General features: G+C 37.8%; 1 protein-coding gene across 1 annotated transcript in view; it reads right to left on the reverse strand.

Annotated features, from left to right (window-relative positions):
• Nucleotides 1-795: 795 nt before the first annotated feature.
• CD44 (CD44 molecule (IN blood group)) overlaps nt 796-18,744 on the reverse strand; it is an 86,185-nt gene continuing 68,236 nt past the window's right edge. Inside the window, exons 14-19 of the mRNA XM_083356390.1 lie at nt 17,753-17,926; nt 16,403-16,555; nt 15,436-15,594; nt 9,643-9,744; nt 8,422-8,500; nt 796-2,416 (exon numbers count right to left, since the gene is read on the reverse strand). Of these exons, the coding sequence (XP_083212516.1) occupies nt 2,200-2,416; nt 8,422-8,500; nt 9,643-9,744; nt 15,436-15,594; nt 16,403-16,555; nt 17,753-17,926 (884 nt within the window). The 3' untranslated portion in view covers nt 796-2,199. The remainder of the gene's footprint in view (nt 2,417-8,421; nt 8,501-9,642; nt 9,745-15,435; nt 15,595-16,402; nt 16,556-17,752; nt 17,927-18,744) is intronic.

Consider the following 18,744-nt stretch of genomic DNA (forward strand, 5'->3'; position numbering starts at 1 on the left):
GGTGTGCAAAATGGTCAGAAGTGACTTTTTTTCAGTAAGGGTGTAACTTCAAATGATCACTAAATGAACTGTTGTAAGTCAATGACTACCTGTACCTAAATTGTAGTGCATCTGTTTGTTTTGTCCTGCCAAATGGAGGACCTTACATTTTTCATTATTGAACATTTTATTGGATAGGACCAATGTTCAAGCCTATCAAAATCCTTCTGAAGCTTGAGCCTATCATCTAGGGTGTTAGAAAGTTTTCCAGCATGGTGTCAGCTGCAAATTTTATGAACAATCCTTTTAGTCCCTCATCAAAGTCAATTAAAGAACTGGGTTCTAGGCAGAGAACCCTGAGCTACCCTTTGCATGCTTCCTTCCATGTGGATGTAGACCTATTAAGGGCCATATGTTAGTTGTTGAGCCAGCTCAAGTCCATTTTGTAGTGTGATGATCATTGGTCCAGTTTATCAAGGTTATGGTCAAGTTTTTCAAATCCCTTTCTGAAATATAAAATGAAGTATAAAAAACCAATGAAGTCCATTTCTCCATGCACTTCTGATGTTATCTAGCCAGGTAATCTACAAGAAAAGCTGATTCAAATATCAAAAAGCCACAGAAGAACATGTTGCTAGGAATCAGAAGTAACATTTCTGATTAAAAGGAAAATTAAGTTTGCCATATAAACCGGATGACTGTTCAAAGTTTTATTCCAACATGTTTGAGCAAAGAAGTATATGGCATGAATTACTATATTGTAATTCAAATGGAAAGTGTGGTAGCTGACAATAAGTGTTTCCTTAACTTAAGCACATACAGGGTGATGGTTATACTCCAGGCATTCTTTCAGACTGAAAAACAATCCAATAAAAGTTCAAACAATTGTTTCTTATATCTGATCAGCTAAATTATCACAGTGGATTCCAAAATAAGGTAGTTAAGTCTATACTTTATATATCTATCTTATTACTAAAAAGCATAACATGACTGAAAACACTCAGTAACGCACGCACAACACAATATTCTACAAAATTGTCTCCAACCTTCAGTATCATATTTCTGGAAAATTGGGAGGCACATACAGTACATCCTACTAAAGGCACTTATTCTGTGTATGGAGATCCTGGCTGGATTTCAGCTAGTGGCATGTTTTCAGGGCAACAGAACTTCTGAATTACTTATTTCAAATATGTTTCATGTGTTCCTCCATTGTAAGTCATGACTGCACAGAAAAGATCTCACATAAATATACTCTGCTAGAACTGGAACTGTGTAGGAAAAGAGGTCCCCTGTTTTATTCTTAAGAATCTTTTTACTCTCTAGACTGTGACCTATTAATTCAGACGCAAATAGGAAATGGGTATTTCAAGGGAACGCAAACATTGAGGGACAGTGGGACAAGAAAAAAGGAATGTGTCTTGGTTTGGTCCCGTCCAAATATTCTAGGGTCAGTTCACAGCCCATAAGATAATGGGATCCCTAATAAATGGAATAAGATACACCAGAAGTACAGCAGGCTGACAAGGAAGGTGAACACTGAAATTTAAAGATAACATCACCACATTATTTAGATTATAGAGAATAAAAATTTATTTGCTATAAATCAGATTTGGATTTGGGGTTTGTTTTTTGGTCTTTCCACCCTTTTTTGGTTAGTGTGTTTTTAATATGGTGGAGATCTGTGGAATGTGTAAAAACATGCTTTTCATATTCAACTATTACAACATGTAATTCCAAAATATTAAAACATTAACAAGATTTAATAAACCTGACAATTTCTTAACTGACCAATAAAAATTCAATTCCAAAATCTATGAATCAAATCTCAAGATAGCCTATCGTCGTGAATTCCCTGGGAATGCATTTTATTATAATACCTTAATGGCTACAGATTCTGTAAAGTTCAAAAATTCTGTACGTCAAACTAAATAAATTTTGGTGTTTTGCCTTACCAAACTGATTGCAACTGGGGAACAAATACAAGTAATAAGATGATGGTCACTAATTTAAACTGGGCAAAATGATGCAATGTTGGGCAAAGCCAAAAATGACATGTTATTTTTGAAGCTGACCATTACAAAAGAAAAAAAACAAGAAAATGCTTAATTATGTTTTAAAGAGATCAGTAGCTCACTGCATTTCTGAGTTCTAGTCCCAGTTCAGTATGATGCTTTTTGTTTTCCCCAACTCTGATTCAATTTGATTGGCACAGCTTTCCTACATGCCACTCTTCAAGGGCACATCTTGTTGGTTCTGTGTTTCATCAATTGCTTGGAATTCGTCATGTGGGCCCTTTTGGTCTTCTGCCTTCTCTTTGTGTACCAAGTGCACCATTTCCTGAGATTTGCTGGCTTCTCCATTTAACCCATCTTTCTTTTTCTCATCTATGCCTCCTTTACCATTGTTGATCACAAGCTTCTTCTTCTGCCCACATCTAACAGAAAAGGGAAAAATTGTAAAGTAAAAATATTTAAAGACAGTATGTTATATACTGCCTTCATTTTGTCTCAAGTAGCAGATTACATTAAAAACATTCGTTCCTTGCTTATTTCTTAAGAACTTCAAAATTACTGCAGATTAATCTTTATTTCTGGTGTGTTGACATAATTGGAACAAAGCATAATTTATCAAAATAGCCTTCTAACAAATTCCTTAGTTTGAATGGAGGATAACTTTGGATTCTTCAGAAGGGTAAGGCTGTGTCTATGGTTCTCAAGTTACACATGGATTGAAGTAATTGATTATCTGAGGGAGGGAGGGAGGGAGGGAGGGAGGGAGGGAAGGAAGGAAGGAAGGAAGGAAGGAAGGAAGGAAGGAAGGAAGGAAGGAAGGAAGGAAGGAAGGACCCACAGTTATAAACTCATAACTCAAATGCACCATGTCATATATTTCAAAGAATGTCACAATTCATATACCAGTGCTCAAAAAGCAAATGCCTTTTCATCTTTTCATTTATCCACATGATCCGAGAAGGAATGGGCAAATATTTCTTGTCAGCAGTCTTCACCAAAATGTTCTTACCCAGTAGCAGCAATGTACATTAACAGCAGTTCTTACTATTATAATGGTTGTTCAGAAAAACGAAAGCAAATTTCAAAATGACATCAAAACTGAGATTCAAATGTATTAGTTGAAAACTATTTTTATACTGTGAGTTGGTTCATGTAACATTCAGAGATGGGAATACTAACTTATGAGTCTCCTTTCCCTTTCATTTGCATATCTGGTTTTAAATATTCAGAAGACAGCTGAAATGGGGGCATTTTGGGGGCAGCCTGGAATGTAGTATTTAGCCCTAGAATTTGAAGCAGGCTTTTATGTAGTTTTCCAATGAAACTGTAAAATCTTGCCCCTTCATTAAACTGAGATGTTTGATAAAAAAAAAACTTCTCAGACTGGGATAACAGACATTAAAGAAAAATTTATATGTGTTTCACATATTAAAAGAGAATTAAGCCATTAACTTTGGCATTCTATGATAGGGATGTGTCCCAATGTATTTTGGAAAAAATGTTTCATTTTAGAATACATCCATCCTAATTTCTTTAAAAGAAAACTCTTATATTCTCCTCCCACCGATACAATTTTGTTGAAAATTTTGGAAAGCTCAGTAACATGTTCTGATCCATTCATCAAATGGAGTATTTCTTCACTAACTTTGGAGTCAGTAACACATTACTACTGAAAACCAGATGCTACTCACAGAAAAATACAAATCGAATTTGCAATGAATGGTTTTTGTGGGTTCCAAATAAAGAAGTACATATCCTCTATGAGAAATGTTACAAATTGGCTTCCAGTTTGCGAGCGCGGCGCTTTTGGACGCGCAGGAAGACCTCTCTCCCTGCCGTCTGATCCTTCTTCATTGGAGAACCCTGAAAAGGGTCAAAAGTCGCCCTGGAGGGGCGACCACCACAAGGAGGCCCTCCTGTGATCGTGGAAGGGCGTCAGCCCTCTGCTTGAATCCAGAGCAGCTTCTTTTGGCCCAAAGAAGAGACTGGCCATCAAGATGGCCGATCATTAAGCTGTTCCCTGCCGAAAGCCAAAAGCACTACCTAGCACAACGAAGGAATCTGGAGGACCTGGGTGAGACCTTACCTTTCTTATCCCCCTAACTGCTGCCTGTGGGACTTTTCTGAAAATTTTCTCCCCCTTTTGTTTGAAACAATGGCATTTGTATACTTGGGGAATAACATTTTAAGCCTTAAAGCATGGAAGGGAAAAAAATCATCTGATTAAGCAAAGAAATTAAGCAATTAATTTCTTATTACTACCCATTAAAAAGCTCCTATTTTTGTGGGGAACTACTACCAAATTTTCTGTTTAAGGTGTGAATTACGGAAAAAAGAATGGACTAATTATACAAAAGCTTTATATTAATTTGGGGAAAAAAAGAACTTTACACCTTATTCTATATGCTATTGATGACATCTTGTAGCTAAACTTGGAATTGCAAGTAAACCTTTTGCTTATTGTGAGAGCTGACTGAATAACAGAGCTATCCTTGATACTATCTTCAAAGATAAGTGTGGGAACACCTTGCACTGAAAACAACTTTTAGGAGCATTGGAGGTGGAAACTTATTGACTCTTATTAAAATAGCCTCCATTGAAGACTTAGCTGTAAACACCAACAAAATGGATGACTATATCCCACCACTTAACTACAAATTGATATTGGACACAATCTTGGCTATAACTGAGCAAATTAAAGCCAAATTGCATGATAAACCTAACAACTTAAAGCCACTAAACCAAACGTTGTCCTTAAATGATGAATTGACAATTCAAAAACAAATAGAAGAAGTGGAAATTAACATCAAAATAGGAGACTTCAAAGAGCAACAAACGCAGCCTACAGAGAACCTTGAACTCCAAACTCCAACTTCAACTACAAAACTTACAACTCAATATAAAAACTGATTTTAAATTTAGGTTTTAGATCTTTAAAGGAAAACAAAATTAAGCTTTTAGAATAAAATTTTGAACTATACTATAGAATTTAGAATTTTAAAACAAAAGATAGTATTTTAATAATTGTTGAATGGTTAAGACAAAAATATTTTTCTAATAATTGGTGATTTGCTAAGATGAAAACTAGACTTTACTGGTAAATCATAAGTATGTTTTGTAATGAACAATGTAAGTTTTGTACACAAGAGAATTATTCTTTATTGAAATAGGGAATTGTGAGTTACCCAAAAATTAAGCTTTTTTCTGTATATTATAGGCTACTTTAGAGTATTTTATTGCAATTAGGTAAAACTTAAAAACAGGATTTTGATATGTATTAGTGAAATTATATTGAAAATTTTGTTAATTGACTAGGTCACAACTAGAAATGTATTAATTTGATTACTTTGACTATGTGAAAACTAAGGGAATCAGAGAGGGAATCTTTATTGATGCAACCTGAACTATTTACAAACAACTTGTTATTTGTTACTTTTAGTTTAGTTTAGTTTATTAAATTTTTATACCGCCCTTCTCCCGAAGGACTCAGGGCGGTGAACAGGGCATATAATAAAAATACACAAGTACAAAAGTTAAAAAAGAATTAAATTATTGCCCAAAGTAAAACAGTAAAAATATACAAATATTAAAACCCTGAGTTAACTCCCCATCAGGCCAGGCCAGCTTGTTCGAATAAATGGGTCTTTAACCCGCGCCGGAAGGAACGGAGATCCGGTGCCATCTGGAGCTCAACCGGCAGTTGATTCCACAAAGCCGGGGCGCCCACAGAGAAGGCCCTCCCCCTGGGGGCCACCAGCCAGCACTCTCTGACCGGAGGCACCCTGAGGAGGCCCTCTCTGTGGGAACGCACAGGGCGGAGGGGAGTCGACGCCGGCAGCAGGTGGTCCCCGAAGTATTCCGGACCCATGCCATGTAAGGACTTAAAAACCATCACCAAGACCTTGAACCTCACCCAGAAGACAACTGGTAACCAATGCAGCTCGCGGAGCAAAGGTGTAACATGGGAGTACCGGGAAACTCCCAAGACAACTCTCGCGGCCGCATTCTGTACCAGTTGGAGCCTCCGAGTGGTCTTCAAGGGAAGCCCCATGTAGAGAGCGTTGCAATAGTCAAGACGAGAGGTCACGAGCGCATGAGTGACCGTACACAGGGCATCCCGGTCTAGATAGGGCCGCAACTGACGCACCAGGCGAACCTGAGCGAAAGCCCCCCTAGTCACGGCTACTATGTGGTCTTCTAAGGCAAGCCGTGAATCTAGGAGGACTCCCAAGTTGCGAGCCCTATCCACGGGGGGTAAAGACTCACCCCCCATAGAAAGCGATGGAACATTTTGAATGTCCCGGGATGCCGGAATGTACAGCCAGTCAGTCTTGTCAGGGTTGAGTTGAAGTCTGTTCCTCCCCATCCAGACCCGAACCGCCTCCAGGCAACGGGACATCACAGCGAGGGCATCACTGGGGTGGTTTGGGGTCGAAATGAAAAGTTGGGTATCATCAGCATATTGATGATACCCAACTCCAAAACCACGAATGATCTCACCCAGCGGTTTCATGTAGATGTTGAACAGGAGAGGCGAGAGAACCGACTCCTGAGGGACTCCACAAACGAGAGACCTAGGGGCCGATCTCTGCCCCCCTGCCAACACCGACTGCGAACGTCCCAGGAGATAGGAGAACCACCGAAGAACCGTGCCTCCCACTCCCAATCCCCTGAGACGCCGCAGCAGGATACCATGGTCGATGGTATCGAAAGCCGCCGAGAGGTCTAATAGGACTAGGACAGAGGAATGTCCCCTATCCCGGGCCCTCCAGAGATCATTCACCAGAGCGACCAATGCCGTCTCCGTGCTGTACCCGGGCCTGAAACCCAATTGGTACGGGTCCAAATAATCCGCTTCATCCAGGACCAGAGGGAGCTGATGCGCCACCACACTCTCAACAACCTTCGCAAGAAAGCGAAGGTTGGAGACTGGGCGAAAGTTGTTCAACACAGCTGGGTCCAAGGCAGGCTTCTTGAGGAGAGGTCTCACCACCGCCTCCTTCAAGACGGTGGGGAAATTACCCTCACTCAAAGAAGCAGATATAACCGCCTGGAACCAGCCTCGTGTCCTCTCCCTAGCTGCATAAACCAGCCAAGAAGGGCACGGATCCAATAAACATGTGGTGGAGCTCAACCTCCCCATAATCCCGTCCACTTCATCAGGGGTCACAGAATCAAACTCCTCCCAGATAACATTGACAAGACCGCCCGTGTCCTGATCGTCAGACTCTGCCCAGCTGGAGTCCAAACCGGTCCGAATCCGAGCGATTTTATCCAACAGATGTTGACCAAACTCTTCGGCGCGACCCTGCAAGGGATCCTCCCTCACCTCCTGATTAAGGAGGGAGCGAGTCACCCTAAACAGGGCGGCCGGGTGATTATCTGCAGACGCGATGAGGGCAGAGAAGTAATTACACCTCGCCGCCCTCATCGCTGCAAGATAAGACCTAATATAGGTCTTATCGCCATATTGCTTCACAAATACATGTATATGTAAATATTAAACCAATAAAACTTGTAATAAAAAAAGAAATGTTACAAATTAAAATTACTACTAAAATCCTTTAGAATTCTTAATTGAAAATTTCCTGAATATTTTTCTGCAGAATTAAACCACAGAACTATTGCACATTTTCAGGAGATGCTATCTGTATTTGATTATCATTGATCAGCTTTAAAAAATATTTGTTTAAAAATTAGCAAAATGTGCCTTATTACAAAAACAATAGCATCAAAAGATCAAGATTTAATATAGATTAGTGAAGAGCAACACTTACTTAAATTAAGGAATTATGTTACAGAAAGCTGAACAAGCAGGAAATATGCTGGTTCTTAACTCACAGCTAGTGATTAATCTCCAGGCAAACATTTCATGTGAGAAATACCATCCAGCTATCTAATTACTTCAATATAATTTTGGTTTTTTATGTATACTATAACTAAATGGTCATTTTCAAATACTACTCAGCAAAATAATCCAGAGTAAATCCCAGCAGCTAACTTCAAGGTAGCTCTTTCCTCTGATTGAAGAGAAGAAGTTATCTGACAAATGTTGAGGCTGAAAATCCACTTTTGAATTGGCATGGAAAAGGACATATCTTACAATGAACATTGGACTAGGACAGGGGTAGGCAACCTCGGCTCTTTTATGACTCATGGACTTCAACTCCTGGGAGTTGAAGTCCATGAGTCATAAAAGAGCCGAGGTTGCCTACCCCTGGACTAGGAGATAAAGTAGTAAGCTTCTAATACATTATATGTTTAAAAACAGTTGTCTACAGCTTCCAAGTGTGCCTGTTGATTAAGTTCTCTGTAATGTAGGAACTGCTGTGTCTTTTGAATGCTCTAAAATTGCCAGTCCTAAAAATATCTCAGCAACAGACAGTTTTGGCACTGAGAAATGGAAAACTACAAAAGAATTCCTTACCTCCTTCGACTGTTTACAGCAATGCAAACACCAAGAATCAATGCCAGGGCCAAAAGAGAAGCAACTACAATAAGCCAATCTGCGGATAGAAAAAACATTACTCTGTTATCTGACCAGAGAACTGATATTCTCTTTAATATCTAATTTTACTTCCTTCAGAATAATGCCCATGAACTGTTATTTTTAGTTGACAGAAAACTATTCTTTATGATCTGGTTTTCACATAAGTAAAAGTTACGTTCCAGCTACTCTTAACAACAATTATATATAAACAATGATATTTGTGATGATAATTTATATCCATTATTGTATTGTCCTATGTGAGGTAGGGAACAATGACAGCTGCTGTTATTCAACAATTGGGAGTGTGGAACAAAATGTAACTCTGATTAAAAAAACATCTCATGGTTTCTATACTACTTTAGCCACAGTAAGATTTTCCAGAAAGTTGTATAGTCAAATGGCAGGGGGTGGAAAAAAACCTATAAGAAGGATAATAATCTAAGAATTAACTACATAACTTATTTTAATCTGACTTCAAAGCCAGTAATCAAATTACATGGTTTACAAATTAAAGTTCTGAAATTATAAAGTTATGATTCTTCAATAAAAGCAGTTTTCAATATTCAGATTAGCATCAATATTGCTGTGTTAAACATTTAAACAGCTATTCATTTTCTATGATAGATCGGACAACACTTATTGGGTACTGCATATATCACATATAAAAACTGTGTAAGAAATAAAGCAATTATGTAGTTGAACCATAAGATTTCACTTCTTTGCCATGGAGTTATTTCTGGATTACAGTTGTCATAGTTTCACCCATTCCATGCCACATTCTACCAAATTACACTATGTTCCTATATGCCAGTGAAATTGTGGCATTCTATAATGAAGTTCAACAGAATTTTCCCCTTGTTTGTACACTATTAAATATATGCATAGTTGAGCTATTTTTTCTGTTGGCAGTATTTTTCATGATTTAAGCCAAGTGTCAGAGAACTTTTAATTCTGATACATCCCAAGACATGGGCATATATACCTGTGGAGGTGGGGAGAAATGAAATGTGTGCAATAATATGACATCATTAGAATGTATATACTTAAAGGTGGCATTTGCATGTTTTAAACACAAAAGATGACAACAACAAAAATACAGGAACATCACAGTATGACGACTTCATGATAAGTACCAATGATAAAAGCACAGAAACAAACCTGGTATACGAGCCATTCGTGGTTGACTTTTTTCTGATCCTTCAGATAAAGGTGTCATATTTTTGTCTCTCGCTACACCAGAGTGTTTGTTTGGATCAGGACCTAGAGAAACGGCATGCATTAATCTCTGCATTATCAATATCTGTAATGTCTGCTTTTGTATTTGCAGAGGACAAAACAATGTTATTATTTAATCAGCATCTATGGACCGATGTGTTTCATTCATAACAAACCTTTAATTTCCATAAGCACTGTAAGCTATCACTACTTATGGAGATAGATTGGTCTTTTTGGCTTTTTCTTTACCCAAACAGGAATCATTATTTCACATATACCCCACAAAAAGGTTGCTTTTCTTTCAGAAGATGTGGGAGAGCTGTGCCATGCCAGGGAAATATCACAAAGCTTAATAATGTTTCAGTTTACTTCAGCACGTCTTTTGTAGGCAGAAATATCCAGACTGATTTGAATTGGAGAGTATAGCTAAATGCTAGGTGCAAATAAGTAAAAGACTATTCCTTTCAAAAATTGCTATTTCTAATATTATAAAACTATACTTGCCCCCACCTTTCCAACAGATCCTGCTGGTTTGTATTAGGAACAATGAAAATTGGTGATTTAAATGAATACAAAGGATAAAAAACTAAGTATTGGCATTTGAACACAAGGGTACAATACAGCATAACTGTGACAGTGAACATATGTTGCAATATATCTAATTCAGACAATTCCTAATGGCTACCAGATTATGAGCAAATCAAAATGAATCAACAAAGACTACACAGGGCTGATTAGAAAATCAGAAATAAAATACTCAAACTGATTTGTGAATTTGGAAAGAATTTATCCAGCAAAATATACTCTACACCAGATTAGGAAAACTGTACAGTGTCTGCTCTAGAATTCATGATTATAAATTCACATACAGTTCACAATTGCTATATTCTCGAAAAACAGACCTATAATTAGGATAAATTCTGTTTATTTCTACATTGATAGTTCACATTCTAAGATGTTGCTAGAAACCATCAAATGTAAATTATTATTAAATAACAAAATATTTTAAGTATTTTCTGCTAATGGAAAGATCAAAATGAGATATACAGGGTAGTGGCTTTTAATGGTCATACTATTATAAACATTCAGGATTCCAACCTGATCAAGCTCCTTTTATGTCTCTCGGTCTTAAGGGCCACCATGGATATCTCAAAAATGCCTTTTTTGCACTGAAAGGATCTAACACTTCCTTGCACTGAGATCTGAGCAAGCACAACAGAAGATGATGGAAAAGAAGGCCTTTTTAAGTATTGATCTGCTGTGGGAATTTTACTAGGAGGCATAGTGCTTTACCTAATCAATTCTGATATAAAAAGTCATTCTACAGGAGAATCTACTGCTACATGTTCTAGAACAGAGGTCTCCAACCTTTTGGGTACCAGGGACCAGTGCCATGGAGAAAGATTTTTCTGAGGACCAGAGGGGATGTGGTTTTGAATACTGCCTGCATGCCGAGGATGGAGCTTTGCTTGTTTGGATGGCCCGCTTGCTGGGATGCTGTGGACTTGTACTGGTCCACAGACCAAGGGTTGGGTACTCCTGTTCTAGAACTGGCAGCCCATGGGCCAGATACATCAGACACAGGCCATGCCCACCCTGGCTCCGCAAAGGCAAAAAACATCACGATACATTACGATACGTCACTGGATGCAATTGAGTTTGATACCTGTATTCTAGAATAAACAGCAGAACAAATACTGCAGGAGCTATCTGAAGTATTTATAAGGTAAGGTAAAGGTAAAGGTTCCCCCGCACATGCGTGCTAGTCGTTTCCGACTCTAGGGGCCGGTGCTCATCTCCGTTTCAAAGCCAAAGAGCCAGCGCTTGTCCGAGGACGTCTCCGTGGTCATGTGGCCGGCATGACTAGACGCCAAAGGCGCACGGAACACTGTTACCTTCCCACCGTAGTGGTCCCTATTTTTCTACTTGCATTTTTACATGCTTTCGAACTGCTAGGTTGGCAGAAGCTGGGACGAGTAACAGGTGCTCACTCTGTTACGCGGCACTCGGGATTTGACCCGCCAAACTGCCGACCTTCTGATCGACAAGCTCAGCGTCCTAACACACTGAGCCACCGCATATTTATACAAAGCCCATAAAAGCCCATAAGGTTTTTAAAGTGTTAAATTGGAATATCTGGAAAGCCCCATTTCCTCTTAAGCAGGAGCTGAACAAATCTCAGGTGACAGTCAGATGTAGCTGCTGCTATCAATTTGGAACCTCACTTGCTGATATCAAGGTTGACTTATTTGATTTCAGCTGGTTTATTAACATGGCATAATCTAAAGACTGGTAAACAATGACAGAAGATGCATTTAAAGTTCTAATTAAGGTAGCAAATATATTTAAACAATCTGCCTGCTTTTTCAAATTATTCTCTTGTACAGCTTTTAGACTGAAAATTGGCAATATTTCTGACCCCGAGTGTCCCACTCCCAAAAACAAAAAAGTGTGAAATATCATGCAATTTTATTACATCTTCTCAGAGCTCATGGAGCAATAGCAAGATTTTATGAGATTTTGATGTTCTCATGCAAGATTGTGAAAACCTGCAAATTACAGTATTTTATTATTTTAAGTGGGAATCTATGAAAATTCCCTAGTTTCAGCCAAATCAATTATATATAATCGGATTTACAAACAATAGTCAATTGTAAAACATTAGAAATTAGTTTCATGCATGTAATTATGTTCAAAGTGATACTACAGTAATTACTTATTCTTCGGAAATTCCAGAGTGAGGAAAGATAGAAAAATTATTACTCTAGCCGCAAAGTTAAAGAAATTTCATAGAGAATCACACACCTCCTGGTGGACAACATTCCAACCATATATCTTTATACAAAGCAATACAACAGAGAAGGTTTTATTAGTAGTAAGATTTCCAATGAAAATCAAGAGTGCTGCACTGCTTTCCTCATAATTTCTCTTTTTATTTTTATTGATAGGTTGCCCAGATTCATAAATTATGAGATAAGACCTCTAACAAAATGCACAAATAAAATTATAGGAATATATATGATAGGTCTTACTGTCAGTGGAAGGTGGATGTCTGTTTATAGGATCTTGACTGTTATTTACAAGAATTTAATCACTGGTCCATATAGGATGCCACTCTGGACCAAGATCTGATTTTTCATTTTTGTCTCCATCACTGGAGGCCACAACTGGGGTAACAATAGTTAAATCAATTATGAGCAGGATATATGCAGGATCAAAACTTTTCCCACCAAATTCTTACTTCTTCCACGTTTAAAAAAGTGGAAAAGAAGAGATGAAATATAACAGATATTCTCTCTTTTTTTTTACTGGCAAAGGCTGTGGCCTGTTACAATGCGTGCAGGATGATGGACCAAGTAGCAGATGAGGGACAGGAGGAAAAAAGAAAGAAATGCTTCGAATAACGCTCAGCATGAGGTCCATCTCCTACCTTACACTAGCAGGCAAAGTCACTTATATGTGTGTAGAGACATGAACATATATGAAGAAAGTTCATATAGTTTTACTTGTAATAAATGTAGTAACACCAGACTACAGTAATTGATGCTAAAAGCTACTGCAGTACATTGTATTTTCATTTTATTTCTTTTTAAGAAGGTAAACACAATATAGATAGTCCTCAACTTACAACAGTTCATTTAGTGACTGTTCAAATTACAACAGGACTGAAAAAAGTGACTTTTTTCACACGTACAATCATTGCGGCATCCCCGTGGTCACGTGATCAAAATTTGGATGCTTGGCAACTGGTTCGTATTTATGACGGTTGCAGTGTCCCAGAGTCATGTGATCAGCTTTTATGACCTTCTGACAAGCAAAATCAATGGGGAAGCCAGATTCACTTAATAACAATGTTACTAACTTAGCATTTGCAATGATTCACTCAACAACTGTGGAAAAAAAGATTGTCAAATGGGGCAAAACTCACTTAACAAATATTTCACTTAGCAACATAAAGCTTGGGCTCAATTGTGGCCATAAGTCAAGGACTATCTGAGTTTCATTCAACATTTTATCTCCACAGATAGATATTCTATGTATCACCACTACAAGTTATTTGAGGAATTCTTGACATGTAATTGGAACAACAAAGTAGAATGCACAATAAATACATCTCCTCTTATTAGCAAAGTTATGCATACTCTAAATGCCATTTTAAAAAAAGAACTGTAACGATAGCAGGAAACAATCCAATTATAAACAGGACTCCAAAAATTGCTATCTTATTACATTATCAACAGATATCCTCTGGTACATGAAATCTGCTAGTTGTGCTAACTTAAAAAAACATTTAAAGATATCACTAGGCACTGTGAAATGGTGTGTGTGACCTGAGAGCAAAATAAATGGCTTAGAAAATGAAATTTATAGATTCCAATATTTTATTTTATTTTTTATTTTATTTTAATTCCATTTATATCCCGCCCTTCTCCAAAGACTCAGGGCGGCTTACAATCTAAGCACAAACCAATGTGCTTAACAATAGCCTTCATTCTATGTATATGCCTGCTTATGAGGGCTTTCGCCCCCCCCAAAGCGGCATTATTACAAAGTCAGCTTATTGCCCCCAACAATCTGGGTCCTCATTTTGCCTACCTCGGAAGGATGGAAGGCTGAGTCAACCTTGAGCCTGGTGGGACTCGAACCTGCAGTAATTGCAGGCAGCTGGTGTTACTTAAGGAGGCATTAGCCCACTGCTCCACCAAGGCTCTTAGTTAAATGCAGTTCTATACAATATTGCATAAAAATTATCTAAATCATTTTAAAAATGAGTTTTAAATATATATGATACATGCTTTTCAAAATGTATACATCAGGAAAATGTAGCTCATTTCCTCATGATGCCAAATGTAAAGTTATTTTAATCCAGAATGGGCACTGAACTTTGAATGCCTCAGCAACATGTGATTCTTATGATCTTATTGGCCAAAAGCCAACAGAACAACCATGCCTATTGCATTCATAACAATCACATGCATTCTGGTATGAACATACTTATGCAGCTACTATTCTTCCACATAGAAAACAAATTTCAATGAAATACTACATTATATAAACATCTATATTACTGAAGATCTTGTGTTAGTCATTTCAAATCCTAATTACACTTAGTTCACTATTTAGTTAGTGAACTAATTACCATTAGTTCACTAGTTTCAGCTGTTGATTTCAAATTTTTCTTATCATCATCATGATGCAACAAATTAATTACCAATAAAGGAGAATATTTGTAGCTCAGGGTTGTAATGAGGGGTTCTTGTTGCTCTAGGAGCTTGGCTGTTTTCTTGCAGACATTTCATCACCCAGGCCAGGTAACATCATCAGTGCTAGCAGAGCATCAGAGAGCACCAAGGACCCCTCAACCGATTAATTATTTCCACCAAATAACTTGTATAACGCTAATGATACAGTAGGCTGAAATTTACAAATGAAAAGAGGATATAAGAATCAGCTTCTATTTATGTATTTGAGCACTAGAAATACCTGAAACAAAGATTACTGGCTGCATAACTTACAGAAATAAATAGAACCATTGAGACTACGAGTGAACCTCGGTTAAAGGAAAACTCTGCTTTCCAGACACTCGTTCTATCCAATGGAAAGTGACATACCTCATAAAGTGTTCGTAGACGCATTTTTTTTTACCTGCCTAAAATAGACACGGAAATTAAAAACAGAAGATTATCTCACCTAATAGAGGGATAAAAAAGATCCCACCACCATTCTAGTGGATACCTGTATGATCAGTTTTATTTTTTTGATTTATTCCTCTTCGAGGAACAATTCCGGAAAATAAGACATCCATTGTGGCTTTTGTAGTATACATGTCTTCACTAACCCATTGCCTCACTGGTTCTGGGGTTGAATCTTCTTTGGTCTCATAAAAGCCCACATCTATGGCAATGATAAAGCAATGGAGAATGAAACAAAACTATTAGCTGCATTTTCATTCCCTTGGCAGCATAGGTCCAATATTTTTTTTCTTGCAGAACAATAGAATACTGGTTATAATTCAGGCATACAAAAAAGCACACTATAACTCTAATAGCAAGTCCCATCCTAATTAACTCCTCTCTGTTTTCTTTCCTGTGTCCACCAAAGATTATTAGTGGTTATGGGTAGTAAATTTGGTATGTAGGTTTTCTATGTTTATTGTTACACAGTTTTAACAGACAACAAAATAATTCACAAGTAAGAACAATAATTGTCACTTAAAATTGGGATTTTTAAGGGTCTCCCCCCCTTTTTCCCCATCACTATTTATATTCTTGCTTTCGTAATATATCCTAATATATTTCGTAATATATCCTAAATCTAACCATCATTTTGCACACTCACGGCAAGTTTCCAACCAATTTGTTATCACAGAAATAATCACTGGATGCCATTGGAAAATTAGAAAAAAACATAATTACCATATACTGAATAAAATAATAAAAATATCAAAAGTATATTATAAGAGTAAGATTCAGAATGTATTTTTTGATTCAAGGCTTATATGAGGATTTATATAGAATCACAATGAAATTATACCATATAAATCAGCTGAAGAACAAAACAAATCAACGTAGAAATATTTAGTAAGTTGGTATATATTATTTGTATTATGATATGAATACTAGTCTAATATGAAAACCTTTCCAGGAGTTGTAATAATGAAAAATATATATACTGTAGGTACTATGAAACCATACTTCAATACCTTCATAAGAATCATGTTCATTTTCATGCAGTTTACTGATTTCTGTGCCATTACTGGAAGTATTAGTAGATTTTTCTTCACTGAACCAGTCTGGCTGGTAAATAGGAGGCGATGGTGATTGAGCTGAATCTTCAAAATCCTTGAGTATGGCAACTGTTTGATGAACCAATGATGAACATTTGGATATTTAAAATTTTAATCTGTGCATTGTCCAAATGAATTCCCATCCAAATAATCATTGCCCAAAATTTCTACTTCATTCATATTTTCTGTACTTTTTTTTAAAGAAGAGCTTTTGAGGATGTTTGCCATCTGGTCAATTATATTCACTGAATAAAAATAATCTAATGACTCACTCGATGTAATATATCCCCAAGGACCAGTGGTGGGATTCAGCTGGTTTGCAACACTTCGGCAGAACCGATAGCTAATTTTTTGTTGCCCAGGCCCAGAATGGACTTCCAGAAGCGGCATTTACAAAAAGAACCGCTTGTTAACATATTTGAATCCCACCACTGCCGAGGACCACTGTAGTTGGAAGTATATTAGCCATTACTATCCATATGAAAGGTTTTTGCTGCACTACTCTGTCCAGTTGATGGAATAACATGTACTGCTCCTGTGACTTTTGTGAGATTTTTATCTTCTTTATTCCATTCATCATGCACATTATGTATTACTTGATTATAAGTAGTATCTTCATGACTGGTATTCTCATTAATTCTCACAATTGTTATAATGATAGATAATTTTTAAACATCCCGGAACAGCTGCACAATCACTTTCTAACATTGTTTACAGTAGGTAGCACTATTTTTTATCTAGATAACTACTGTGAAAATGTAGCTGTATGAATTTAATCCTTGACTAAAGCAGGGAAAACTAGAACTGCAAAATGGTAGCCTACTAACTTTCATACTAAAGATTTGAACTTTGTATGCAACACCATATATCAGGGGTGTCAAACTGCTAGCCCATGGGCCGTATGCATCATGGCGAAACTGCGCCCACCCCATTGCCGGCAATGGAAAAAAAGTTGTGATACGTAGAAACATGTCATGTGATGTTGTGAGTTTGACACCCCTGCCATATATCATTACAAGTATGTAGACTATTTTCAAAACCTCATGCCAATTTTACATGTATAAATGCTTCATGTAACACTTATTAAAGACCATAGCTGTTTCAACAATAGAGTTTTGTCTAAATGCGATGCCACTTAAAACTATTCCACCCACCACATAAATGTCTTCCATGTCCTGAAGGACTTTAGCAGAATTAATTTAGGCTATTATTTAACTGATCTAGAATGGCAATATAGAGAAAATTAATTCTTTTTCTTCCTAGTACCTGTATGTGATGTTTTATTTTCTTGCACATTATCTGGGAGATTACTAATTCCAGGTATCAAATCGTTTATTGATGAATTTGTAGGATGAAGTTTCTCATTCAAATCAGGATCTTCTTTAATCAATGAATCTTGGGTAGAATCCTCATAATCACCAGCTTTCGTGGAATTCACATCTATTACAATATTATTGAATTGATTTGTATTTATTTATTTATTTATTTTATTATATTATATTTATATACCGCCCTTTCCCCAAGGACTCAGGGCGGTTTACAGGGTGGTTAAAACAAAAAATACAAAAGTTAAAAACAGATTTAAAAAATTATATTTGTCCCTGAACAAATAAAACCCCAGTTAAAATTAAAATTAAAATTCTCAGCCTGGGCCATAGAGCTCGAAGAGCCAGGTCTTCAGGTCCCGGCGGAACGAACGGAGGTCGGGGGCGGTCCTAAGCTCCACTGGCAGCTGGTTCCAAAGGGCAGGCGCACCCACTGAGAAGGCCCTATCCCTGGGTGTTGTCTGCCGGCAGTCTCTTACCGGCGGTACCCTGAGAAGACCCTCCCTGTGGGAGCGCACTGGACGAAGGGAGCTTGATGCCGGCAGCAGGTGTTCCCTCAGATAACCCGGACCCAAGCCATTTAGGGCTTTATAGGTTATCACCAGCACCTTGAATCTCACCCGGAGGGCAACCGGGAGCCAATGCAGCTCGCGGAGTAGAGGTGTTACATGGGAGTATTGGGAAACCCCCATCACAACTCGCGCGGCCGCATTCTGCACCAGCTGAAGCCTCCGAGTGGTCCTCAAGGGCAGCCCCATGTAGAGAGCGTTGCAGTAGTCTAAACGGGAGGTCACGAGCGCATGAGTGACTGTGCGTAGGGCATCTTGGTCCAGATAGGGTCGCAACTGGCGCACCAGGCGCACCATTTGAAACAACATAGGAGTGACTTTCACTAAATAAATTTCTAAAACATATATACATTACTTCTATCTT

The sequence above is a fragment of the Vipera ursinii genome, assembly GCF_947247035.1.
Source record: "Vipera ursinii genome assembly, chromosome: 1".
In the NCBI taxonomy this organism is placed as follows: Eukaryota; Metazoa; Chordata; class Lepidosauria; order Squamata; family Viperidae; genus Vipera; species Vipera ursinii.